The sequence below is a fragment of the Miscanthus floridulus genome, chromosome 16 (assembly GCF_019320115.1).
Source record: "Miscanthus floridulus cultivar M001 chromosome 16, ASM1932011v1, whole genome shotgun sequence".
In the NCBI taxonomy this organism is placed as follows: Eukaryota; Viridiplantae; Streptophyta; class Magnoliopsida; order Poales; family Poaceae; genus Miscanthus; species Miscanthus floridulus.
This window is the reverse complement of record NC_089595.1, coordinates 114,953,083-114,980,193: the sequence shown is the minus strand read 5'-3', so window position 1 is coordinate 114,980,193 and position 27,111 is coordinate 114,953,083. Positions and strand designations below refer to the sequence as shown.

The following is a 27,111-nucleotide window of genomic DNA, read 5'->3' as shown; positions in this document are numbered from 1 at the left end:
CACCAAGCCACTTGATGAGAAGAGGTTTTGCAAGCTAAGGAATGAATTAAACATACTTGACTTCTCCAATATGTGTTGATGCAACCCCATTATATGACATGCCTCTCCTTCGAGCAATCCAAGGTAAAAGTTGATTGGCATGACATACATCTTTGCTAAGGACATGATTAGTGCATCTAGACATATTTCACATTTGAATAGGCTCATTCATGAAAATCAAATGAATTTGATGCTTGTACGGTACCACTATTGCTTGTATGTTTAAAATAATCTAGTAGTAGCATATGACATATTTATGGGCTTGTAAACCTAGTGTTTGATTTAGAAAATGAGCTATAAGTGTTTAACTCAACATGGTACAAGATAACCCTTATTTGGAGGTGTGAAGAAGCTTGTCCTTGGATCAAACCGAGTTAAATATCTTTTGCAAGTAATCTAGATTGAACCAAATTGGGAAAATGATCCGCATTTCACATGGTTTCACCCCAATCTATCTATAATTTGAACCTATCTCTACTTCAAGCCTTTGTGGTCATTAATGACAAATGGGGAGAGAAAACAAAGATATGAGTGATAGGGGAGTATTTGACATAGGGGAAGAGATATGATAAAAGAAAGGGATCAATTAAAATTTTGAGCATACAAATAGGGGGTGCAAGCTCATAAACTTGTATGGTGCATTTGAATGAGCATTACATATGTTTGCTTGCATGGCATAAGTTTTAAATTCAAATATCCATACTTGTGTGGTGTATGCTAGTTGTAGGTTTGAATGTTGAAATAAAAAACTAGCATGCATAGGCTAAGTAACTAGACTTATGTTCTTTCTATGGAAATTAGACCCTTGTATGTAATGTTGATCTCACAGAGTACTCTAGTTTTTGTATATGTCTAGTTACTAATGGTGCTAAGGATGATATATTAGTGCACTCCGATTGGTATCACGCTTCAAAGGTCCATATCTTATACCTTAGCATCATTTGGTAGAAATTGACTCCTATATTTCCTATCTAATCATATGTGCAAAGCTACAATCCAAACTCTTAGCACATATGTAGGGGGAGCAATTGCTACCATTTGGAGTTCATGAAACTTGTCCATATTCTTTTACACATGATAAATATGTATGGCAAGCAACATGGATTCGATTAAACTTTAATTCATATCTTTGTATAAGGGTTGTCATCAATTACCAAAAAGGGAGAGATTAAAAGCTCTAGTTTAGTTTTGGTTAATTGATAAAACCCTAAGTGCTAACCTAGTTTATCAAAGTAATTATGAGATAGGTAGCACTACTCCAAGTGATAAAGCAATGACGAAGATCATGACAAAGGTGATGGCATGGTGATGATCAAATGCTTGAACTTGGAAAAGAAGAAAGAGAAAAACAAAAGGCTCAAGGCAAAGGTATAAAATGTAGGAGCCATTTTGTTTTAGTGATCAAGACACTTAGTGAGTGTGATCACATTTAGGATAGATAGCCGTACTATTAAGAGGAGTGAAACTCGTATCGAAATGTGGTTATCAAAGTGTCACTAGATGCTCTAACTCATCGCATATGCATTTAGGATCTAGTAGAGTGCTAACACCCTTGAAAACATTTGTGAAAATATGTTAACACATGTGCACAAGGTGATACACTTGGTGGTTGGCACATTGGAGCAAGGGTGAAGAAGTTAGAAGTGAAAACGAGTTGGTCGCGAAGACGCTGGCATCGGTCAACTGACCGGACGCTGGGTCTGAAAGCATCGGACGCTGGCTGCTTGCGTCCGGTCAAACTGGTCGATCGGCATAGTACCTAGGGTATTGCACCGGACACTGGTCTGTGTCTGGTCAAAGTGGACCGGATGCATCCAGTCGAAGAAATACGCCTCGGGGAGCTTACTGGAAATGACCGGACGCTGGGGCTTCAGTGCCCGGTCAGTTTTGCCGGTGCGTCCGGTCAGTTTCATAGCCGTTGGAATCTGATGAACAGCGTTTGAAGCAAGTGACGCGTGGCGTCCATCGGGCGACCGGACGCTGAGTCCAGGGTCCGGTCAGTATGACCGGAGCGTCCGGTCAGAGCGCGTTTTGCCTAGTGAAGGGGTATAACGACTATTTGATTGGGGCTCTATTTATAGCCCCATGGCCAGCTCAAGGGAGCTCTCTTGCACATTTTCATTGATATAGCAACCTTGTGAGCTTAGCCAAAGCCCTCCCACTCATCTCCATCATTGATCCATCATCATTGTGAGATTGAGAGAGAATCCAAGTGCATTGCTTGAGTGATTGCATCTAGAGGCACTTGGTATTCATGTTGCGCTGCAGATTTCGCTTGTTACTCTTGGTGGTTGCCACCACCTAGACGGTTGGAGCAGCGATGGAGGATCGGCACGAGTTGGTGATTATTCGTGGCCGTCTCCGGTGATTGTGAGGAGAGTTGTACCTTCCCTGGCGGAGCGCCAAAAGGTAACTCTAGTAAATTGCTCATGTCATTGAGTTACCTCACTTGGGGTCGGTTCTTGCGGTGTCCTATCGTGTGGACGAGGTTTGTGAAACACCTCTTAGCTGTCGAACCACCAAGTGTTGGTCGACACAATGGGGACATAGCGTGTTGGCAAGCACGTGAACCTCAGGAGAAAATCTATTGTCTCTTGTCTTTAGCATTCTCCCGGTGATTGGCTATATATTCATCTTATGATTGGTTCATCCCCTATACGTCGGTATAATTACCCTACTTACTTATTTACATTCTTGCAAACTAGTTGACACAAGCTCTTTAGTGTAATTAGAATTGAGAGCTTGCTTTATTATTTACATTCATCTAGTTGAGCTCTTTAGAGTAGCAAGATTGAGAGCTCTTAGTGAGTGTTTACATAACAAGTTTGTATGCCTAAGTAATCATTGCAACTAGAATTGTTGGATAGGTGGCTTGCAACCCTTGTAGAGCTAGAGCAAGTTTGCATTACGCTATTTGTCATACTAATCAAATTGCTCTAGTTGATTTGTAGATTTTTAAATAGGCTATTCACGCCCCCCTCTAGCCATATTAGGACCTTTCAATATGCTGCTTGAAACTTGGCCACAGAATAATAGTTGTCCATAAAGGATCCCATGTCAGGGTTCCTCATGCTGGTGATAACTATCAGTGCATGTGGACATGGTTTACCAGTTAGTTGCTACTGCCTACAAGTGCAAATTTTCTGAGGTAAGTACACAACATGCCTTCTAATTTCTTTATCTTTGTACACCTCAGTGACCTCAGCTTCAGTAGGGTGGCCTTTGGAAACATGCATGTGACCTAGTCCCCTAGAGGCAATATTGAGCTGATAGATGACAGCAGGCAATATACCAGGAGGCAATGCTATAGAAATCTTCCTTCTTTTAGCAAACAAGATCATTATTGAGGCCTTCTTCTTTAAGAATTGAACTGCTCTCTCTGCCACCCATTTTATTGAGGCCATAGTGTTAGCTTCAACCCTTTGTGTAGATGCACACTTATGATCTTGTTTATTTATTTGAATCTGCATGTATAAAAAAGCCATACATAAGTATAATTGAAAGACTTCAAACCACCAGTTCAATGGAGAAGATGCAATGCAAACAAAAACTACAACAAACATGTGTATAAAATCAGAAAATGTACCCTGACACTGCCATCATGTTGGGTTCTGGCTCTAAGTTTCCATGGGCAGCCTAGAGCACCACAGCAGACCCTGTATCTTTCTGTGTCTGAATGCTCAGTAACAAGCTCAAACTCCCTTTTTATAGCATATTATTTAATTGCTAGCCTAAGCTCCTCCATGCTAGGATACACAGTGCCTACACTCATATTAGGATTGTCCCTATCCCATTCATACAGTGGCTCTTCATGAGCAATGTCATCAACATCTCCAGCTGCTGCATTCATGTCTTCATGCATCTGTGCTGACATAGCTGGAATTGGCACCTCTTGTGTACCATGTTCTTCCTCTCTTGCCTCAGCTTTCTTGAATCCCATAGCCTCATATATCTGATCCTCATCAACAAGCTGTGTAGCAGTACCATTATCTTTAGGGTTCTCTTGAATGGTTAGAATGCTCCAATCAACTACTACTACAGGTTGTTCGTCATGGGGGGTGGGGTGCTACAAGTATCACCACAGCCTTCAACATCATTAGGCTCTGCACTATGTTCATTAGTCACACCAGAGACACATCTAGCTCTAGAAGCAGCTGAACTAGCATTGTCATTACACACACCTTTCTTCACAACATCAACTATAAGAAAAGCCACCCTCTCATCTTAATGGTCCTTAATCATTTGCTGCACATGTTGATCCCTCCTAAGCTTCCACTCAGAACCAGTCTCTTGGTCTACAACCCAGACTGCAAGTGTTTGAGAAGGCCCCCAAATAGTCTTTGTTGATAAATCATCATGGAATTTAGCAAGAGAATACTGATCGTTCCTATCAAACCAGATGTCATGCTGCTGCTCTGCCATATCCACTGGACCATATTCATCAGCAACATATGGACCAACCTTAACAACTAGCCTAAATGCACTGCCAGAATCGATCCTGGCATCATCATAGACATGGAAAAATATGATCAAGTACAGACTAAGTACTACACACCTACTGTGGTAAAGTGCTTACCAAGGAGGGCAATCACCAGTGGCCATTACGACACGTATCAGATAGAGACGTACTACATCAATCGTCTATGAAGAAAATAGCAGAGCAAGACGAAATCAGCAAACATTAACCTAATCCCTAACCCTACTCGGCGCGGGCTCTGTGTCCCAGTTACGAAGTAGGGCACGTACCTTCGATCCGTCGATGATGGATGTGCTGAAGAACACCAAGGTTGTCGTCCGTGGTGGCCGTGGCGGTGGAGACGAGCAGGATGGAGGCGACGGGCGGGCAGAGGAAGGAGGCGGCGGCGAACAAAATGGAGAGGGGGAAAAGGGAGAGGGCAACGACGCATCTAATTGAAAGATGACCGGGGGCAGCGGGGTCATTTCCCGTGCCGGTGCAAGCGTGTCAGCACGAGCTGGCGTGCCACGTAGGCGAAAGTGGTAAAAATGAAAGGAGCGCGAACTAAAACGGTTAAATTTGTAAGCATCAATATAAGAGTACGATTCCTATAAGTGGCGATCGTAATAATAGTAAATATGTAAAAAGCCCCTCTTGGTCAGCGAACACTTTCACGATGAAATCCAGGTAACAAAAATCAAGCTCCTTCTACTATCTTGTTAACTGAACTAAGTTTTGGAACCATATCTGCACCTCCCTGATCTCGTCTCTCCGCGATCCAGCAACCCTCAGATCCGCCAGCTCGGTGTGGCGCCATGGCCCCGCCGCGCTCCTCCCGCTCGCCTCTTTGCCGCATCACCCAAGCGGCGACCTCTGTGCCGCTGCGGGGCCTCGCGCCGCGGCTTCACCGTCCACACCACCATCGCCATTGCCTCGGCCTCCGCCTCCGCCCCCACCGCGGGCGCGGAGGCGACGTCCCCATCTCCGCCACCCTCGCCGCCAACGCAAACGCCGTCCTCTAAACCGGGATCCCCGGTGCTGGGCGGCATCGCGAACACGAGGTCCTGGTCGTAGTACTACGGCAGCGGCTTCTCCATCCGCGTGCCTCCGGCCTTCGACGACATCCTCGAGCCTGAGGTAATTAGCAACTTGGACTGTTTCTTCTCTCCTACGTCCCATCTTCCTCCTGCGGTTAGGGTTGCTTGCCGTCGCGGGGGGGGGGGGGGGGGGGGGGGGGGGGGGGGGGGGGTTGCCGCGTTAGAGCTCAGTGTTTGGTTTCAAATTGGTGAATGCTGACTCCTTCAGTCCTTCCGCGTCTCAGGACTACAACGCCGGGATGACATACTACGGCGACAAGGCCAAGCCCCGGGCGTACGCCGCCCGCTTCGCGTCTCCAGATAGGTAGGTAGGTAAGGCCTCGCTCTACTCCATGAACTGCGGCTATTCCAGTTCTGTACATTTGTCTCAGTTTCACAAGGATGCTGTGGGAATGAATTTTGGTGGTGACGTGTTGCACATGCTAAATGCGGAGTGCTCTACTCCTTTGTTTGATGTAGGGGTGAGCTCATAAGTGTGGTGATTAAGCCGTCAAATCAGGCTCGAGATCACATTCCTAGAGGTTATAAGAGCTTTGCCATTTTAGTGTTTTTTTCCAGACATCTGTAATTCCCCTTGAATTTATCTCAGGTTATTCTGTAAAGTTTGTTGTCATATTAACCCTTCTATATGTGTTCAAGACCACATTGTTCTACATGTCGTTCTGACTAGCTGGGAGCTTGCTTGTCAGTTGTCCCCAATATATTGCCCATCTGGAATATCATGTGTTTTCTGTTCGTGCTACTGTGGTTCGGAGTCTTCATCAAATGGACACGGTTTTGCCTTTCTAGAGTTCAGTTCCGAGTTCTTGTATCATACAGATCCCTGATGACCAGAGATCATACCCAGGAATTGACATTTGTTATTTTTAATGTACAAAATGTCTCCTCTTCCCATTTCTCTTGCTTGTAGAAAAATATAATATGATTACGCTACTGCTTACAGAGGAAGCTGTATCACTGGCTAACTTCTGTTGCAAATTCGACATAGGTCTCTAACTAGTAACTAGATGTCCTGTTGGCTCTGCCCAGAATCATATATATATATTCAGTAAAGGCAGCAAGCCAAGTTAGGTTACTGTTTGATCAGACATTTGTTATATATCTGGAGAATAACATCTTTCACTCTTTCCTTGAAAGTTAGAATTTTTTTTCTGTTTTGAAGGTTTTATGAGTCATTGATCTCTGTGCTTGTCATGCGGTGTTTCTGTCTTAGGTTCATTGTTGTAGATGATTCTTTTAATCTGTTCCTAAAAGATGATTAGTTGAACTTATTATTTTGAACTCCGATTTAGATCAGATGCAAGTACTATTGTTTCTTGACATCTGAGCTAAACTCGATTGGATCAAAATTGTAAATGGAACACAGGGCAGGCAGCTTCCGGAATTTTTCATGCGAAACTTGCTCCTTTATAGAAGACACGTTGTTTCATGCAAAACTTGCTTCTTTATAGAAGACACATTCTTTCTGTTTACTCTAGACATCTATCATAGGACAGACCTTAAAGTCACTTAGTCGGAATGTGGGATGTAATTTTCAGCTACTGCTTCATTGACTTATGTTGCACTTTTTGCATCAATAGATCAAGAGATTAACGCATTTCAGGTTCAGGCTCTTGTGTTTTCACAGCAAGGTGAGCACGATTTATTTTCAAACTCTGCAATTTCTGCACGCACCCGTTCTCTTGTGGCAACCTGACGTGATCTCGTTTTATTGGCATTCGTTGTCCTCCAGTTGAGATGGGAAACCGTTTTGCAGCATTGGTTCATCTTTGGTGGATTGTGCAAGCTCTTTGACACTGATATTAGTAAGAGAAAGCTCTGCTAATGTCTCTGACTCTCTTATGTTTGCTTTATGTAGACATTAGTTTTTCATGCCTACAGCTCTGTGTCTATCATAATGCCTGTTTTATCACAATGTATGGGTGGCCTTTTTGACTAGTAAGTATAGGCGAAATTGCTTATTTAGGAAGACATTGATGCCTAACGGATGACACTTAAATTGCCTAAGAAAATTTTGGGAGATGCAGATTGGGAGGATGGTGCGCTGACTAATGCAGGTGACATATTGTTGCTGACAGATCAATGCTGATCATTTATGTTCAGTCATTAAACTAGTCTGCCTTTTGTACAAAACTAGTTTTTTGACATCATCACCTTGCCTCCATTTGATCTGTATTTTTGCTCATTACACAAACAGGTGCAATGCATAAAAAAATGAAAACAGAGTTGTGTATTTTTTTTGCAAATAAACCGGGGGTGAGGGTGGGGCTATGGGTTGCAAATGAACAGACACTATACTTGCTTTTTCAGAATACATAAATTGCTTATTTAGGAAGACATTGTTGCCTAACGACTGACACTTAAATTGCCTAAGAAAATGTAGCTTCTTGTGCTTTCTCAGATCCGTGCTTTCTCTGTTGATTGGTTGCTTCTGTTCTTATCTGTAGGTCATAGCAACTGCAGCCTCAGCTAGGCCACTATTGGGCAGCATAAGCAGCATTTTGGCACTGCATAGCTTAGCTCTGTTTTCTTCAGGTTTGAGCAGTGGCTTGCCATATTCTCCCTAGCTTCTTTGCAGCCTCTTGGTGTTCGTATTGATTTATTTATCCTTTGTCTGACCTACTAGCTTTTGAGTGCTTGGTAATTTTGTAGCAGCAACCATTGAAGGGCGAGCCTGGTGCAAGCGGTAGAGTCTTACCGCCTGTGACCGGAAGGTCCCGGGTTCGAGTCGTGGTCTCCTCGCATTGCACAGGCGAGGGTAAGGGTTGTCACTAACACCCTTCCCCAGACCCCGCACAGAGCGGGAGCTCTCTGCCCTGGGTACGCCCAACAGTTTTGCCACAAACATCAGCTGTCCAACAACAGTTTCAGGACTTCAGGTACAACTTTTTGTTTACCAGCAGCAGTTCAGTGGACCGAAATTGATGTGTTTATGTGATCACTCCTTCCTCTCAGCTAAAGATTTAATAATTTTTATTCACTAGCTAGCTGCTGTAACTTAGCCTGCAGTTTTTTATGTTCATTCAGTGTTCTGAATTTCATGATACAGTGATGTACCTTTAAGCAATCATGACTTGTATGTATTATGCATCTATAATAGCAATGATACAATGGAAATTTGAAATAGCAAGAGTTGGGTCAGTGACTACTATATAAATAAGAGCACTTATATCATCAGTTGAACTTGCTCTTATTACTTTTTTAGTGCGATGAATTTTCAAAGTTTATTGAGTTTTGAGTGTTTAACAATAAAAGAGCATACTAGCATAGGTATGAGTATGACCGAAACCTTCTTTGTAAAGAAAGAGTCAATTAATAAGGCCTATATTATCAGATGCATTGATGCTGACACTGATTTGCTCACCATGAAGGAACTTTATATGGTCTGCGCATGACCATTTCTAAATGATGTTCCACAAATATTTGTTCGCAGGCAAAATATATAACTGATTTGGGAACTCTAAAGGAGGCATCCAAGATATTTGTACCTGGTGATTTCTGTTATCTTAGAATTGGATACTGCGTTGTTTTCTTTACAAACAAATTAGATGACAATGAATATGAAGCGTTCACACATTTCAAATATCAATGATGAAAATTAATCAAAGTCGGGCCTAGCTTCTTGTGGTTTGTGCATTCTAAATGAGACAGATCATCTTAGGATCAGTCTGACACATATTAATGTTTACAGCTTTGACTTACTTTGCATCCATGTTTTTAAACCTAGCAAAAATTGTGCCACTTACTGTCATGATTAGTTCCACAAAGTTAGCAAAAATTCTCCCAATTAGCATGATACCACGAATTGATGTGACTACATGTGCATTGATTAATTACTGAACTTCATTGGGAATAGGCAACTAAATATACTCTGACCAGGCAATATTGTGGCAAGATCAAGGCAAAATAATGCAAATGATTAGGCAATTTTATATCATTCTTCTGTAATCTCTCTGTTTTTTCTGTTCAGGTTCCAAGTTATCTAGCAGGGGGAGATCAGGTACAAAGCACAAAGCAGGTATGATGTGTGCAATATATGTAAATAAGTACATCTGTGGTGAGAGAGGAATTTATATTTTTGGAGGATGATTGGGTTGGATTTTAGAACCATGTCAGTTAGGCGCCTGCTTCTTTTAATCGAATCTCTACTTTTTTTTGCAAATAAACCAGGGGTGGGGGTGGGGGTGGGGGTGGGGTAGGGCTGTGGGTTGCAAATGGACACAAACACTATACTTGCTTTTTCAGAATACATAAATTGCTTATTAAGGAAGACATTGTTGCCTAACAAATGAGACTTAAAATGCCTAAGAAAATGCAATCCACTACAGCATTGCCTAAGAAAATGCAGCTTGCTGTGTTTTTTTCGGATCCTTGCTTTTCTCTAGTGATTGGTTGCTCCAGTTTTCTGCAGGTCATAGCACCTGCAGCCTCAACTAGCACCTCCAGCATAAGCAGCATTTTGGCACTACATAGCTTAGCTCTGTTTTCTTCAGGTTTGATCAGCGGCTTGCCATGTTGTTCTTTTTTGCAGCTGCTTGGTGTTTGTATGGATTTATTTATCTTTTTGCCTGACCTACTAGCTCTTTTTGAGTGCTTGGTAATTTTGTAGCAGCAGCAGCAGCAGTTCTACTGAAACATCAGCTGTCCAACAACAGTTCAGGAGTTCAGGTAATGTCTCTCTGCAGTTTTTAGTTTACCAGTAGCAGTTCAATCGGACCGAAATTGATGTGATCATCAGCTGTAACTCGGCCTGTAGTTTGTTTAGTTTCAGTCAGTGTTCTCAATTTTCGTTTGGTACACCCTGTTGGTTTTGGTAGTTGCTGAGTGCAAAATATTGGCTCAGCTGCATCTGTTGGCTCTTGAAACATTGTATCTAAGAAATCATAGTCAAATTCTGGTGGTGGGTTATTCAAGTCCATAACGCTTGTGGTATTTGTCGCCTACAATGAAAAGATAATGTGTTAGTGCAATGATATTTCTGTTTTTAACACAAGATATCAATAACAATATTGATTTGGGCAATATAGGCACCTCAATTAAGCAATACTACTACTACTTTTAGACAATAATGTCTTCTCAAATAGGCAACATAAGGTTTTGATTTTTTTTAACATATGCATCCTTTTTTATCTCCATCTAGCAACAAATTTATGACATATGTTATCCTTGTTTTAACATACAGGATGCAGGCCATGTAGACACAAGATGTAGGCCATGTACAGAGAAGTTGTGCAAATGTGTGCTTTCCTAGGGACTATATGTATAGCGTTGTGCTCTAGAAAACTGCAGATGCAAAATGTGTTCTTCTGAGATGGGAAGCTTACTGCATGTATTTTTTTTTTCTGAATACAAATTGCCCCTTTTTTGAACGTTCACCTGCAGTACCTAAAAGCATATGTCTGGGCCTGATTTGCTTTTTCCACAATAACCGTGGTCAGTATCTGGGCCTGGGCCGCGCAAGCCAATAAGCTTGCATGAAAACGGCGGAAAAACTTTTCTTCCGTGCGCCAACACAATCCAGCAATTAGCATTGTTGCTGAAAAAGGGATATAACAGTTCTAATTTACTAAAAACGGTAAGGCCGTGCGGATAGTCCAAATTACGGCCGGCCGTATTTTAGCTGCTTCCTTTTTTTTAAACAATAATAACAAGATTGGAAAAAAAAGATATCCGGGCTCTTATATATGCACAATCCTACGCAACTGGTATAGCCGTATAGGCCTTGTGGCTGAGTAAAGTTCCGACAGTATAGTTCACACTTCACACTAAGAGACCAACGAAACCTAAAAACCTTGGATTCACTAGCTACTTGAAGAGAGAGCTAGATCCGTCTGGAACACTACCAAAGAGGGGCATAGATTTTGCTCAACCTAAATTTGGACTGGTTATAGCGTTTATGTGGAGCCTTGAATTCCTATCAAGTTCAAAACATTCTACGAGCGCGTAATCAAGCAAACTTTATTTGACCGAAGTCAGTAGGGGAACCTCAACCTATTTTTTTTTTATTCCAGACCTGTTTAAATTCACTCTCATGGGAGTCGAACCCAGGCCTGGTGGATGCTACTCAAACCACAAGTGCGTAATCAAGCAAACTTAGCCATCAAGGCCAACTGAGCGTGGATATTTTGTTATAGTGGAGACCTACTTATTCAGCGAAGCCTCCTATCTAGTTTGATGCTCAAATTTAAATAATTTCTCTAGTGATAGTAAATGTGGTTATCCATAGTGAAATCGTCTGTGACAACTTTGTTAACCTTAAGATATCCCTAATATACTTATAGAGATTGTGTGAGATCTGTACTATACTTGGTGAGGAAAAAAATCAAGATCCACCACCAAAAAAAACAGTAAGGGACAATGGTAGTCGGGCCTCTTTTGTGTTTAATTGATACCACCGATATTTATCATATTTCTTTGTCATTTGTCATGCTAAGAGTATGTTTAGCTGGATAAATTATTTTCCACATTTGGGTCGTTCTAAGAGAATCTTGTATGGCTTTCCAAACCACCACACATGCGATGCGTCCACCTTGGCAAAGAAAAAGGAAAAAATATTCATGGCACAATTGTTGCTACAACTGAACACTATTCATCTTGTGACTTGTCGCCACTCAAGACTGAACAACGAGCGCTCTGACTCGGTCTTGTGACTTGTTGCCAAAAGCACCCACAATGGACTTCGGGCTGCCGCGTGGTGCCTGTAAGCAGAACAAGCGGTACCTCTCTGTGTGTGGGCAGCATGCCCAGCATGTATCAGCGGACCTCACACCAGTCATCCAAAAGGACCAAAACAAGATAAAGTAAGCTGCCGCGGCCCGGTCATACTTGTTCCTTCTATGTCTTTTTTTCCCCTTCCCCTTCGGGGTCATGCTCTCAAACCGCCTCTTGAACGGGTTACGTCCGAACAAAAATGCAAAATATAAGTTTGAATAGGTTACATCCGAACAAAATATAACATCTCAGTTTTAGAAGTGAAGGAAAACATAACATCCACTACAACAGCACCCATTCACGCCTCGAAAGACAAGCCTCTCGATTGGAGATTAAGGACCTGTTTGGATCCCTTTCTCTAAACTTTACAGGTCTAAAAGCTTTAGAGCACTTTAGCTCACTTTTGAGTTCTAAAGCTCTAATATGAGGTGGGCTAAAGTTTAGAGTTAACTTTAGGCCACTTGTTTGGAGTTTTAGCTCTAAAGTTTAGAGGAGGAAATCCAAACAGGTCCTAATCCATTTTCCTGCTTTGAAGTCGAGACATATAATGACCTTCACGAAATCAGCTTTGCAGTCAGCAATTCGTCCATTACTGGACTTGCTGGAGGACAAGTACAATTACATCTTCACAAAATCAGCTTTGCAGTCAGCAATTCCTGACTAATTCTCTGTTTTGCACGCCAAAATTGAATTATGGAGTTACTTTGGATTACTAAACTGTTGATCCCTCCTGCGCCACCAATTTACTATGATAGAATCGACAATGATCTGCAGAGTGTTTTGGACATTAGAAATGACCCCACCGGAGAAAGCAAGTGACACATAGCAATTATGTCTTTGCAATGAGAACCTGGTTAATGTGTGCAAAAACACAAGGGATGACTAGAAGTCCGGACTCCCCGAGGGCTCCCCCAAGCTGCTCAACCACAGTTATCATCACTGGCAATGTTTTCTACAGGAATAAGAAGAAAGTCAGACAAAATATTTTGATGTCATGAGAGCAGAATAACAAATCATCTTGTTTTCCATGCACACAAACGGTTTTGCGTCTCGTACTTTTCTTATCTTTTTACAATGGCACACAGCTATCCTGCATGTTTGAGGAAAAAAAAGCAGAATAGCAATTTCACTTTTAGCTACTCGTGTTTTTGAACAACTTCAATAAAAAATTTGATTTAGGGTCCGTTTGGATACTCTCGTATTCATCTCAATCCACATGTATTGAAGTGGATTGAGGTGTAAGTCTAAGTTCCATCCCAATCTACTTCTAACGCATGTGGATTGAGGTAGATACGAGGGTATCCAAACAAGCCCTCAAATGGATCCATTCCAAGCAGGTTTTCCAAGTTACTTCAAATCTAGTAACAGGCATGTGCCAGTAGACATTCTTGCGGTAACTGGCCCAGTAATGGATAGAAGAAAGTAGCAAACTTTACGGGAAGCATGCCAACTGCCCAATTAGATCGGTTTCTGTCAACACTAACCCGGTCAAATGGGCAGTAATTTTCCTGTCTGCCTTTTCTAGTAAAGGCATTTTTCCCATTTGTTTCTCGTCTCAATAAAAATATGAAGTTGTGTTTATTTACCATAAAATTCTGAAATTTACCCTTAATCAATTATTAAACGGTACTGTAATAACATAGACAATCCCAGAAGAGAAAAGCATACCCTCATCCTCCCATAGTTGGCATGCTAACGTTCAGCTAGCAAAACTGAATAACTGATTACAATCACTTGTCAATGGCTTGGCCGCTTGACTATGCTATGCCTTGCCCGTTAAGTTGGTAATTCAAATTTAGGATAAGTTAGGAGATAAAAGATCATTTTAAATAGCTTGGATTCTGCATAAGTTCAATTTGTTGGAAGGCCCCTCTAGACCATCCACTACATACAACTACACACTAAACTGCAAATCCAGGGCATGATGGTACACAGTTGCTAACACCTTGGTCCCGAGCTAGAGGCAATATCAGACAGGCAACCATATGGTCGCCTGCAGGAGTTTGGTTAGTGTCATTTACAGGCTTTCTGTTTATTTTAGTGATGATGACTGACCTGACTGGACACCAAAATGACAGATCGTGTGTACTCTTTCTTTGCAAAGACTGAATCCCCTTTCTTTCCAAGACGTGACAAGATATGCAACATTGCAATGTTGAAAGCCAACAGTGCAAGATGTATAAGCCTGTGACAACAAATGTGCTCCTGTTAGATATTAAGGTGTAGATAAAATCAAAGTCATGTTGCAGTTTATATTGGAGGTAAAACGAAAAGGAAAAGACTATGCAGCACTATCGACAAGCAAGAAAGATTTTTTTTTTTTAAAAAAAAGAACTGTTAAGAACCATTGAAGCAGGGTAATCCTTGTTAATTTGTTTCTTTTTTATTGGGACAGAGAGTATTGACTCGACTTAATTGTTGATTACTTAGTAAGGCTGTGAATCCGAGTAGCGAGTGCCAAGTGTCACAATCCAGTGTAAAATCCAACACAGCACAGCAATGACAGAATAATGTTATATGTACCACCACTATGATATAATACTGAATAACAGTAGGTGGGCTGTCTTAATGCAATGCCCAGGGTTGTCTTACCCCCACAGGTCAAGGCTTTTTTTATAGGAAAAATGGATTTTCATCCTCCCTTGAGAATTTGTTCAATATCCACATAACAAGATCTACAAACATTCTCATTATGATAAGCTCAGAAGACAAACATACACTCCAACAGTAATAGCAGCAGCAAAAGCTTCCACTTGAACAGATAAGATCAATGATCTTGATCTACTTATTTGAATCCATGGGACCTGTCAAATGAAATGTTTCAGAACTGAAGTCCAAACATCAGAGACATGCAAATTTGTAATATATTGAACACAAACTGCAAAGCAACATAATCTAAAGAGCAACTCCAAAAATCTTTCTCCCAAACCAAAATATTCTCAGTTTTGCTCTATTTGAACTTGAAGGTTGACTTCTGTAGTGTTCTTGTTATACGGTTGGATCAACGCAGAGCCCACTCAGCACTTGCTAATGCTCAACTTCAATAAGGATACGTCTATGAATGCATATAGCTACTAAGTTGCACTCTTGTCCTTGCTTCTCCAAAAGGAGCTGGCTAATTGCCTTGGAAACACTACATATGAACCCAAAACACATGACATGTTGAAGGACGAATCAAGGGAGCCAGATATTACTGATATATCAAAAACGAAAACAATTCTTCACTCTATGAATTAGCCTGACTACAGGTCTACAACCAACATTTTCTACAGAAGCAGCATAATAAATAGAGCACCTGAAACAACCAATAAACCAAGCATATATAAATTTTTATTTTTATTTTTTTGTAAGCTCAAGTTAGCATCGCTGGACGCAGTTCTATTACCTAATTGTGTAGAATATAACAGTCCAATAAAATAAACAAATGTACTTGCCAAATGATGACTAGTCATGCAAGTAAAGAACATGTCAACTGACTTATGTTTTGAATTAGAGATATACTAGGCTGAGAAGAACTGCATTTCCAACTGAAAATCCTTGTTGGTTTCTATCAACAAAATCAGCAATACCTACATAAGAGATACACGAATGGCAATTAATATTCATAACCTGGAGGGGAGAGACTGTCAATAAATGGAAGGTATTAAATTCTGCACACCTTTTGAGGCTTCTCGAGCAACCTGACAAAGAATGAATCATCATGAGTATCTCCGGGAAGCTTCAGTTATTTCAGGCTTGCACTATAGTATTAAGGCCTTGTTTAAATCCAGGGTGTAAAGTTTTGAAGTGTCATATTGGGTGTCATATGAGGGTGTTGTATGGGGTGTTCGGATACTAATAAAAAAATAAATTACAGAATCCGTCAGTAATCCGCGAGACGAATTTATTAAGCCTAATTAATCCGTCATTAGCACGTGTTACTGTAGCACACCATTGTCAAATCATGGGCTAATTAGGCTTAAAAGATTCATCTCGCAAATTAGTCGCAAACTGTACAATTAATTATTTTTTTAGTCTATATTTAATACTCCATGCATGTGTCCAAACATTCGATGGGATGGGGGAGTAAACTTTAGGGGGAGGAACTAAACAAGGCCTAAGACAAACATAGGGAGGGATGGTAAATTCAATGTGTAATCCAAAGTTAAAAACAGAAAAGCATTATCAAGCACTTAAAATAGATTAGTTCAAACTAAAAACTATTCTGGTTATTCTTTGCATATCCTAGTCAGAAGATTCAGTTCACATTCTACTAAAGGAAAATGCAGACTTCGCCAAAACTGTACTCCTAAACTGCCACCACACAAATCATGTTTACCAGACTATATTAATCATGAAAGGCAGTTACAAGAAACTTAGAATGAGCCCTCTTGTTTTTCACTGCCAAATATTAAACTGAAAGGATGTCTGCGCATAATGGGTGCAATCCTATTGTATTGAGATGAAACAAGGAGATGCAGTGTGGAGTACAAAGATATGAATAATCACATACCTTCCCTATAATAAGAGGGATTAGAAGTCTGGTGACCAGACTTCTAAATAACTTCTCAGTAGGCAAAGACACCCCAGCTCCAGTGCCAATATATCTTGCAAGAGAAAGAGGTACCTAATCCATGATCACAAAGAAGAATGACCTGATTGCACAGAATAGAAATGGTTTTTTGCCTTTCGAAAAGTTAGTTTACATAGAAAACTAGGCAGGCTTATAATCTACACATCCTCCATTTGAAATTACAAGGTGCATTTTGTTTCGTTAGGACAAGCTTTTGACCAGTAATTACTTTATTAATAGTTTAATACATAACTTTCTGGCACCAAATTGATGTTACCAGATTCCAATTAAAAAATACTTATGATTATGATTTTGTATTACATAAATGACATATTAATGGAGTAATTATAGGCCAAAGCCTTGTCCTAATGAAACGAGATGCCCCTAAACAGTGGGTGGTCTTGGGTTCAGGCCGCAGTTAACTTATATTACTACTATTTGACTCACGCGGAAATTAGGAGGCCTAATGTGAATAACCAGTCTAAACTCAGATGAATACAACGAAACATCTGTAACAGAACATGTCCATGCCAAGCTTAACAGAAGAGATTCATTACAGTGCATTTTTTTATCAATAATCCAATTCCTTTACACATCTGGGACTGATGGATTATATTTAAGAAACTATCATGTCAGTGGATAATCACTTGACATGTAAAACAAAAAAGAAACACATGATTTCAATCAAACTCAGCTTGGAAGACAATAAAAAGTAACACCTTTGCTATGGATCCATCAGCATTTTAGGTTCAATGACTTTGGATCAAAGCTGCGTCACTATAAACAACCAAGCTAAGCCTATAATTTCATATTGAGTGGATTTGCCTAGTCACTGATGCCATTTGCACATAAATAAATAAAAAAATACAGTAAAGCCTTGCTTACAATTATAATGCCAAGTAAATTGGATGCAACTGTCATTGCAAGAGCAAGTGCAGAATTACCACCAACAAGCTGCATAGTAGAAAATTAAAGATATATTAGATTGTAATGCTAGTCTAGCCATATAAGAAACTATGTGTAGTATTAAATGTTAGTAGATACTTGGGGACAAGTAGTACCTGTGTTAGTATGACTCCACTTGATAATGTTGTTGGCATGCAGCAAAATATAGCTAATCCTGTAAGATGCAAAATATGTCAAACATACAAGGTACTAGGAGCACAGATGTATGAGGTAAAACCTCATGGCAATAAGAAATGACAGAATGAGAACAGAAATCCATCAGAAAAGCATACATGTGCTTGACCCATTTACCAGTGATAAATTCACGAGGGAAGAACTGAACTTGCATGATAAATTGAGAAACAAAGGGTGTAAGCAGCAAAATAGATCCCTGGAATTATACACAGTAAAATAAGATGTTAGCAAACTTATTGAGGGTGCTTGAATGACCAATAGAAGTAGGGAATTGGCATCTCCAGAAACAACCAGAAAGGCAATTATTACTCCTGGTAAACAAATAAATGCTATGGAATTTCCTGAAATTATATCTTGGTTCAAAACGGGATTGAGCACTTCATTCAACATATTTACAGTTATGACCAAAGAACAGTATTAGAGCATGCAAGTCCGACAGCCACAGAATAAACATAAGGTCATACTAGTCCATATAATCCAGCAGGCCAAGCTTCTAATGCTGTACCAAGCTCCTTAGTTCGCAGGGTCAGTCCTATGAAGCCAATAGGAAGCTATTAGCTTACAGAAGTAACAGCACAAGGATTCACACGAATAGGTTTAGCAACCAAACCTGACATAACGAATATCCCAAAAGTGCTGAACTTCGACAGGGAGTATTCGTGAGCAAGGCATCCAAGAGTAGGATCTAGGAGACCGAGTATGACCCCACTAATGAGAGCTTAACAATGGGAAAAATGCAAATCAGTCCACGTAAGTTCAAAACCGGAGACATTTTTTGTTTTCAAAAAAAAAAAATGGAGACATTTGCATGCTCTTGTCAACTACTATCTCCATCCCAAAAAGAGTGATGTTTTTTACTTTCAGACATCATGTTTGACCATTCGTCTTATTCAAAAATTTTATATAAATTATAAAATAAATAAATTATTATTAAAGTATCTTTAATGATAAAATAAGTCATAACAAAATATATGATATTTATATAAAAAATTTGAATAAGACAAATGGTCAAACAAAATGTCCAAAAGTAAAAACTGACACTCTTTTTTGGGACGAAGGGAGGGAGTACATAGCAATATCGTGAAAACCAATTGTAGACATACTGTTGAGCTGTTTATGGGTTGTATGTATTGGTTCAGGCCCAAGAGGCCCATATTGATGTCTATTTATATGTGTACTTAGAAAACAGAAAGAGTGAGACTTCCAGATATTTCCATAACAACATGGTGTCGGAGCTGTCCTGGGGGATGGCGGAAGCGACCACCTGCTCTACCTCGTCGGCGTGACGGTGGCTGGCGGAGAGGCGTGAAAGAGGCAGAGAAGCAAGCTGCTCAGGTGGAGGAGGAGGCCGCCGCGCGAGCTCAAGCCCGAGAGGAGGCGCAGGCGCCTGTTGTCCGAGGGAACGGCGTGTGCGTGAGCAGGCAAGAAGGACCGTGGCGGAGCTGATTGGAATCTGCGAGAGGAGCTTCCAAATCGAGCGGTGGTGCTGCAAGGAGGAAGTGAGGTGGAGTGGGCTGCTGCGCAGTGAAGAAAGAGCTGCCGCAAGTCTCTGATTTTCGAGTGCTCTGCATCAGAAAGAAGGGAAGCTCGAGCTGTGGATTGAAGGGAGATAAAGAGTGGTGGTTCTGGTGGTGGCTTGCTTGCTCGAGAGTAGACAGGGAGGCACTGCGGTTGTGTACTGATTGGGAGCGGTAAAGGAGGAGGATTGGAGCAGGGACTGGAGAAAGGCGCTGGGTTTGCTAATAGGAGAGAAATTTGGCGACAGTTTACTGCTTGACAGCGGCAGGACTGCAATTGAAGGTAATGCTGGGTGGATTTGGTGCTTCCTTCTGATTTGGGGAAAATAGAGGAGAGCACCGTGAGGGAGAATAAGCAAGAAATTGTTGTCGTCCTGTGGATTTGATATTTCTTCCTGGTTTCTGGGAAGAAAGAGAGCAGCTGTGTTGGAGCATATTGTAGTTGTGCTCCAAAATCGAGCTTCTGTAGTAGAGCTGCTGCTAGCTAGTGGAGGTTTGAGTGCTTGAGGAAGAGGAGGTGAAGTGTGGTGATAGCAGCAACTAAGTAATGGCAGAAAGTGGAAGGATTGAGCAGATGTTTGAGAAGTTGGCTGAAATCCTCACCGTTAAGGAACTTGTGAAGCTGGCTCAATTATTTTTGGCGAGGACCTCTGAACTAATGTCAGCTACAGAAGAGTCAAATGTGAAGGAGAAGATGGAACAATTGCAAGGAAGCTCAAGGGGGAGCGAGTTTCCAAATGAAAATAAAAAGGCAACTATGCTCGACAATCTCATCAATCTCGCTCGTCCTGACAAAGGTACATATGCAAATTGGATACTTGATTCAGGTGCATCTAGACATGTCCCGGGTGCATCTAGTGAGTTTGAATCATATAGTGCATATCCATCCACACATAGTGAGACTACTCAAACAGCTGATGGAACATGCCAACCTATTAAAGGTGTTGGTTCAGTAAAATGCTCTCCATCAATTACACTGTCATCGGTTTTGCATGTCCCCTCCTTTCTAGTTAACTTACTATCATTAAGTGCTTTAGTTGATCAAATGGACTGTCAGGTTTCGTTTGATCGGGAAAATTGCATCATTGAGGACAAGAAGACTGGAAAAGAACTTGGAATTGGCATCAGGTACGGTGGGCTATGGTTCCTAGACCGAAAGAAAGATGACAAGTTCTTGGGCACTGCACTGACAGCAAGTATGAATGAAGATGAAGCTAAAGTGATGCTCCAACATTGTCGATTAGGCCATTTATCATTTGATACTATAGTAAAAGTGTTCCTAGAGATGATGAGGAAGGTGGACAGGAGAAAGCTTGTGTGTGATGCATGTGAATATGGAAAGCATACAAGATCGACATATGTAAGCAGGGGTCTAAAGAGCTTATCTCCATTTATGCTTGTGCACTCTGATGTGTGGACATGCCCGATCACCTCATTTAGTGGAATGAGGTACTTTGTTACTTTTATTGATTGTTATTCGCGGGTGACTTGGATATATCTCATGAAGCACAAGAGTGAAGTACTTAAATGAAGAGATGGTTTGGACATGTGCAACGGAGACCTCCAGATGCACCGGTGCGTAGTGGAATCCTAAGTCAGGACAGTAACGTGAAGAGAGGCAGAGGAAGACCGAAGTTGACTTGGGTAGAGGCAATAAAAGGAGACTTGAAAGGATGGAATATACCCAAAGACTTAGCCTTAGATAGGAGTGCTTGGAAGACAGCTATTCACGTGCCTGAACCTTGATTGCTCTGTTGGGTTTCAACTCTAGCCTACCCCAACTTGTTTGGGACTTAAAGGCTTTGTTGTTGTTGTTGTTGTTGTTGTATTGGGAATCAATATGATGCTCAAGTTAAAGTATTGATGACAGACAATGGAACAGAATATGTGAACAATGAGTTTGTCAATTTTCTATCAACCAAGGGAATATTGCACCAAACCACGTGTCCTGATACACCTCCACAAAATGGAGTAGCTGAAAGAAAAAACCGTCGTATCTTGAAGGTTGCACGTTCACTTATGTTTACCATGAATGTGCCGAAGTTCCTATGGAGTGAGCCAGTGATGACGGCAGTATATTTGATTAATTGTATGCCTTCAAGATTGCTTGGTTGGAAAACTCCTTTTGAAATGTTGCAAGTAAAGAATGAATTTATTGTTCCACCAAAGGTATTTGGATGAACTTGCTTTGTCAGGGATCATAGGCCTTCGAGCAGTTAAGTGTATATTTGTGGGGTACTCATCAAGTAGAAAGGTATATACTTGTTGGTGTCCCACTGAAAGATGACTATTTGTAAGTATGGACGTGACATTTCGAGAATCTGAAACCTATTATGGGGAGAAGACTGATTTGAGTTCCTTGTTTGAGCTTAATGATCAAAGTAGTGAGGATGGTCAAGAGGGGGAGGATGACATAGATGTGCCACAAGACAAGGAAGAAAATCAATCAAGGGGATCAGAAACTATCACAGGATTGATTCCATACAATGTGGGTAATGCCCAAGTAAATGAGAGGCAAGAAAATATGGGCAATATAAATATACATGCAAGGCAAGAACAAGGCACTCTTCGAGTTTATACTAGAAGAAAGAAGACAGTTGAAGTGCAGCCAGTACACCAGCAAGTTGAGCAACCACAATTGGTAGAGCAGCAAGAGGAGCAACCAGAGTGTTTAGATGTTGATGTTACTGGTACTGAGGTTGATCGGTCTACAGAAACAGGGGGAGAAGAGGTCGAACGCTCTACAGAAACAGGGGGAGAAGAGGTCGAACCTTCTATTAACTTGCCTATTGCTTTAAGAAAGGAAGCAAGGAGTACAGCTGGAAAACCTCCAACAAGATATGGGTTTCAGCATGATATAAGTAATTATGTCTCATATGAATCATTGTCTCCCACATATAGAGCATTTATTGCATCATTACAATCCACAAAAATCCCTAAAGATTGGAAAGAAGCAAAACTAGATCCTAAGTGGCATAATGTCATGCTCGAGGAGTTAGCAGCACTTGAGAAGAACAAGACATGGGAACTTGTACCCTCTCCTATGGGAAAGAAGAAAGTTAGCTGCAAATGGGTTTACACAGTGAAGCAGAATTCTGATGGTAAGATAGAGAGGTATAAGGCAAGACTGGTGGCAAAAGGATATAGCCAAACTTATGGAATTGACTACGACGAGACATTTGCGCCGGTTGCAAAGATGAGCACGGTGAGGACACTAATCTCTTGTGCAGCTAATTTTGATTGGCCATTGTACCAATTGGATGTCAAGAATGCATTTTTGCATGGAGATCTTCATGAAGAAGTTTATATGGAAATCCCACCTGGGTTTGCTACCGCACAAACCAAAGGATAAGTATTGAGACTGAAGAAATCCCACCTGGGTTTGATCGATTCAGGCGTGCAATGTGTGGTATGGGCTACAGGCAGTGTAATGGTGATCACACCCTGTTTTATCGTCACTCTGGAAATCGTATTACTATTCTTGCAGTGTATGTTGATGATATTATTATTACCGGTGATGACACTTTGGAAATAGCTCGACTTAAGGAAAACCTAAGCAAAGAGTTTGAGGTCAAGGATTTGGGTCAACTTCGATACTTTCTAGGCATTGAGATAGCAAGATCTGCTAGAGGAATTGTCCTTTCACAACGAAAGTATGTTCTTGATTTGCTAAATGATACAGGTATGCTTGGATGTCGCCCTGCTTCTACACCTATCGAGCAAAACCACAAGTTGTGTGCTCAATCTGGATAGCCAATAGATAAAGAGAAATATCAAAGACTTGTGGGACGCTTGATTTATTTATGCCATACAAGGCCCGATATAACATATGCAGTAAGTGTGGTAAGCAGGTATATGCATGATCCTAGGAGTGAACATATGGATGCAGCCTATAGAATCTTGAGGTATTTGAAGAGTAGTCCTGGGAAAGGATTATGGTTCAAGAAAAATAATCACCTAAATGTGGAAGGCTATTGTGATGCGGATTGGGCAAGCTGTCTAGATGACAGGAGGTCGACGTTTGGCTATTGCATCTTTGTTGGAGGAAATCTAGTATCATGGAGGAGCAAAAAGCAGCCAGTGGTGTCTCGATCAACGGCAGAGGCAGAATATAGAGCCGTATCTGTGTGTCTAAGTGAGATGTTATGGGTGACGAACTTCTTGTCCGAGTTGAAGCTAGGGAAAGGTCCCATGAAGCTTTGGTGTGATAATAGATCAGCGATTAATATTGCTAATAATCCAGTTCAGCATGACAGAACCAAGCATGTGGAGATTGATCGCTTTTTCATGAAGGAGAAACTCGACAATGGAACACTCAAATTGAGTCATATAGCTTCGGGTGAACAAGTAGCAGATTGTTTAACAAAAGGGTTAGGAGTTAAAGAATGTATATCAGCTTGTAACAAGATGGGCATGATTGATATTTATCGCCCATCTTGAGGGGAAGTGTTGAGCTGTATATGGGTTGTATGTATTGGTTCAGACCCAAGAGGAGGCCCATATTGATGTATATTTGTATGTGTACTTAGAAAACAGAAAGAGTGAGACTTCCAGATATTTCCATAACAACACATACTAATCTCTATACATCAACTTCAATCTTTTAAAATCAGATCATCCTTGATTTACACCGAAACTTTCTGCATTCGAGAAATAAACCCACCTATCCCTACTCCACTGTGTTTCAGCTGTCTATAGTAAAATTTCAGGATGGCACAGATGCAAATGCTATTTGGGATTTGGAGCTAATAAGTGCATTAAACCATTGTCAATTGTGCCTATATTGGGCCATGAAGTACAAAAGTCCAACTCCACAATAGACAAGCGTCACTTTTTTTCCCTGATATATAAGCAGACAAGCATCGCATTTTACATACACAAACAGCAGTACGAACTCGCCCATCGATACGCGATTAAGCATCAGCTGGGATCGCGTAGAAGCGGGAACTCACCAAGCGGGAGGAAGTTGCTACGCGCGAAGTCGAGCAGCGCGGAAGGCGGAACCGCGCGTTTGCCTCCATTATCGCCACCGACCTGCGGAGGAACCGAGCAAGCAGGCATTTACAACTCGACCGAAGCATACCCCTAGGAGTAGCGAGGAGCGTGTAGCTTGAGGCGAGGGGGTCTCGGTTTGGACGTTACCGGCGAGGCTGCTCCACCGGCGGCGGCGCGCAGAGGCCGCAGGCGAAGGGGCACCGCAGAGACGACGGGGGTGGACACGAAGGCGTTGGGTGTTGGGCACCGGCCGATGACGCTGGCCCGGGCGGTGAGGACGGATGGGCGGAGCAGGGACAGGGAGGGATGGTAGGTTACCATCGCGGAATCGGAGACGAGACACGAGACGGAGGCCGGAAGCGGAAGGAGAAGCCGGCGCGCGTGGCCACCAAAAAGTGGTGGGGATCGGGCTAGCAGCGGCCGGCGAGGGGCCTCCGGCCAACGGTTCGTTATGAGATCCAACGATCCTCATCGCAGGTTTGACAGATCGAATGGCTAACAAGACGAATGCGTGCTGCGCCAGAGATTTGGAGATAGAGATGTGTCGTTTACCCGCCGCCGCCTCGCACGTGGTCGCCGCGCCGCCACCGTATCCCGGGCCACTGGATGTCTTGATGCCACCGCTGCGTCCCGCACCGCAAATGCTCGTTTTGCGCACAGGCGAGTTAGAGCTGGAGCTGGGCAGCTCCTCGCCGTCGCAGCCTCGCACATGCTCGCCGCCGACGTCGCTGCCACTCTGCTCGACTGGCTGTGGCAGTGTTTAGCAACGACGGGAAAGGCGCAAATCAGTCCAGTTAAGTTCAAAACCGGACACATTTGCATGCTCAAAAAGGCATTTCTGAACTGAAAGAGAGAGAGACAATTTTCTGTCTAGATCAAAATAAACTAATTAAAATTTCATTAAGTTGATTAGAAGTGGTTTTATCCTTTTCTTAAAAAGATATCGCTAAACACCTAATAAAGTTTTTAAACCACAAAAAATGTCTCTAAGGCTTATAAAAACAATAAGAAAACTTTAGGGATAGATTGGGACATGATCAACTCAAAAAAAATATTTAGACCTTATAAAAATATTCTTCTTAAATTTTGATTTAGCACTAGAAAAATGGAAAAAAATCCAAAAAAAACTAAAATTTTATTAAAAAATAAAATCGATGTCTAATTTCATTATGAAAAAAAATTCACAACAAAAACACGAGATGCAACCATCATTAATGAATTCAGCATTAACATCTATTGCATTTCTTTTTTGTTGTTGTAGAAAATTTATAAAGCATGTTTAGACATTGACTATAATATTTTAGGGGGTTTTTTTCTAGATTTTTAGATATTTTCTCATTTTTCTAGAGTTAAATCTATTTTATGAAAGCTTCTAAGTATACTTTTCACAAGCTCTAAATATTTTGGGCTCATGTGCGTTCCCAACCCTCCCGGTCGCCATGCGCGCATCAGCCGTCAAACGGACAAGGCACGAATTAACAAACACCGAACATGGCCACTCTACTTCCACTTGAATACTCAACATGTAAACGGTTGTTTGGATGCAGACCTGGGAATCTCGCCTGGTCCAGGCATCTATTCAATTTTGGCCCCGTTTGCTTCGCTGAAAAAACAAACTAAAACACTGTTTCGGTTGATTTGTTATAAGAGAACAATACTATTTTAGCTCAAAAAAACAAGCTAAAAAGTATAAATTATAGCGAACAGGTCCTTTGACTATCTGGGTTTAGATGCACCTGCGCGAGCTAGAGCTCCTAGGCCAGGGCTCGAGACAAACAAGCCATAAGGGCGTGTTTGGTTGCCCGCATAAGGGCAAACTAGGCTCTCCGGATGCAGCCTGCTCATGTTTGGTTCCCTGGCCACCCTCCCGACCCAGGCTCCGCTCGTGCAAAAGCCCTCTCCTGGCCTGGCTCGCGAGGAACGCCCAAATCGGCCGTTTTTCTTCATCCTGGCTCGCTCCGTGCTCCCGCGAGCTCGCGCGCCTGGCGATTCGGTGCGCGGGGAGATGGCGCAAAGATCCTAGGGTTACCTCTCCCGTTCCCGCCATTCACCGCCTATATATCTTCGCTCCCGCCGCCTCCCTCTCTTCTTCTTCTTGTCGCTCCCCGTCTACGCTGCCGGTAAGCTCCACCTCCTCTTCCTCCTCCCCTCGATGTTCTTGATGGATTCGTGGCCTCCTAATGCCTACCCCATATCTCGATTTGTTGCAGGTGCCGTGGATTTGCGTCCTCTCGAAGCAAGTGAGTTTTTTCCCTCCTCTTTCTCCATTTTTCTGTGCGATTTGAAACCCTAGGTCACCATTGTTTGTTGATCTCGCTGCAGGCACACCAGATCTGATTTCTTGGCTGTTATTGCGGTATGGATCCTTGTTCTTAGGTCTTATTTTGTTTTCTTGTTTTTTTCAAGTAAAAATCCTATTTTGTGTATGCTAATCCTCTTTTCTTTGCTTATGTGCTTGCAGATCTGAGCTCCCTCACCTGCTAGGTTGGGCTTTTGCTGGTGCTGCTGCTTGTTGACGTGGGTATTTTGTATATCTACTCCCCCTCTCGCCTCCCCCCTAATCTGTACCGTGCGATAGTGAGTTCTGTGTTCTTGGATTCGGAT

General features: G+C 41.8%; 1 protein-coding gene and 1 pseudogene across 3 annotated transcripts; one reads left to right on the top strand and one right to left on the bottom strand.

Annotated features, from left to right (window-relative positions):
• Nucleotides 1-4,798: 4,798 nt before the first annotated feature.
• LOC136511335 (uncharacterized) lies at nt 4,799-11,001 on the top strand (annotated as a pseudogene).
• A 1,850-nt stretch (nt 11,002-12,851) lies between these two features.
• LOC136513719 (probable sodium/metabolite cotransporter BASS4, chloroplastic) lies at nt 12,852-25,211 on the bottom strand. 3 transcript variants are annotated; one of them, XM_066507672.1, is made up of 14 exons: nt 24,655-25,210; nt 24,465-24,546; nt 18,606-18,713; nt 18,460-18,527; nt 18,113-18,191; nt 17,917-17,975; nt 17,741-17,809; nt 16,796-16,909; nt 15,962-15,983; nt 15,805-15,872; nt 15,022-15,107; nt 14,359-14,488; nt 13,154-13,255; nt 12,852-13,071 (listed from the first exon to the last, which is right to left on the bottom strand). In XM_066507672.1, the coding sequence occupies exons 1-14, from the start codon at nt 24,826-24,828 to the stop codon at nt 13,003-13,005; spliced, it is 1,230 nt and encodes a 409-aa protein (XP_066363769.1). In that variant the 5' UTR covers nt 24,829-25,210; the 3' UTR covers nt 12,852-13,002. The 3 variants fall into 3 exon arrangements, 2 of the variants coding, with proteins under 2 accessions (XP_066363769.1, XP_066363770.1); XM_066507673.1 differs by lacking the exons at nt 18,460-18,527; nt 18,606-18,713 and having other exon boundaries at nt 24,655-24,785; XR_010773432.1 differs by lacking the exons at nt 12,852-13,071; nt 13,154-13,255 and having other exon boundaries at nt 14,896-15,107; nt 24,655-25,211.
• Nucleotides 25,212-27,111: the final 1,900 nt, after the last annotated feature.

What these genes read in the sequence shown, in the direction of transcription:
- LOC136513719 (XM_066507672.1), bottom strand. Translation starts at nt 24,828, where the DNA reads ATGGTAACCTACCATCCCTCCCTGTCCCTGCTCCGCCCATCCGTCCTC. An exon ending in GTGGAGTCATACTAACACAG is followed by an intron (nt 17,810 to 17,916) that starts GTACTACTTGTC and finishes TCTACTATGCAG; the next exon opens with CTTGTTGGTGGTAATTCTGC. An exon ending in TGCTCGAGAAGCCTCAAAAG is followed by an intron (nt 15,873 to 15,961) that starts GTGTGCAGAATT and finishes TCTCTTATGTAG; the next exon opens with GTATTGCTGATTTTGTTGAT.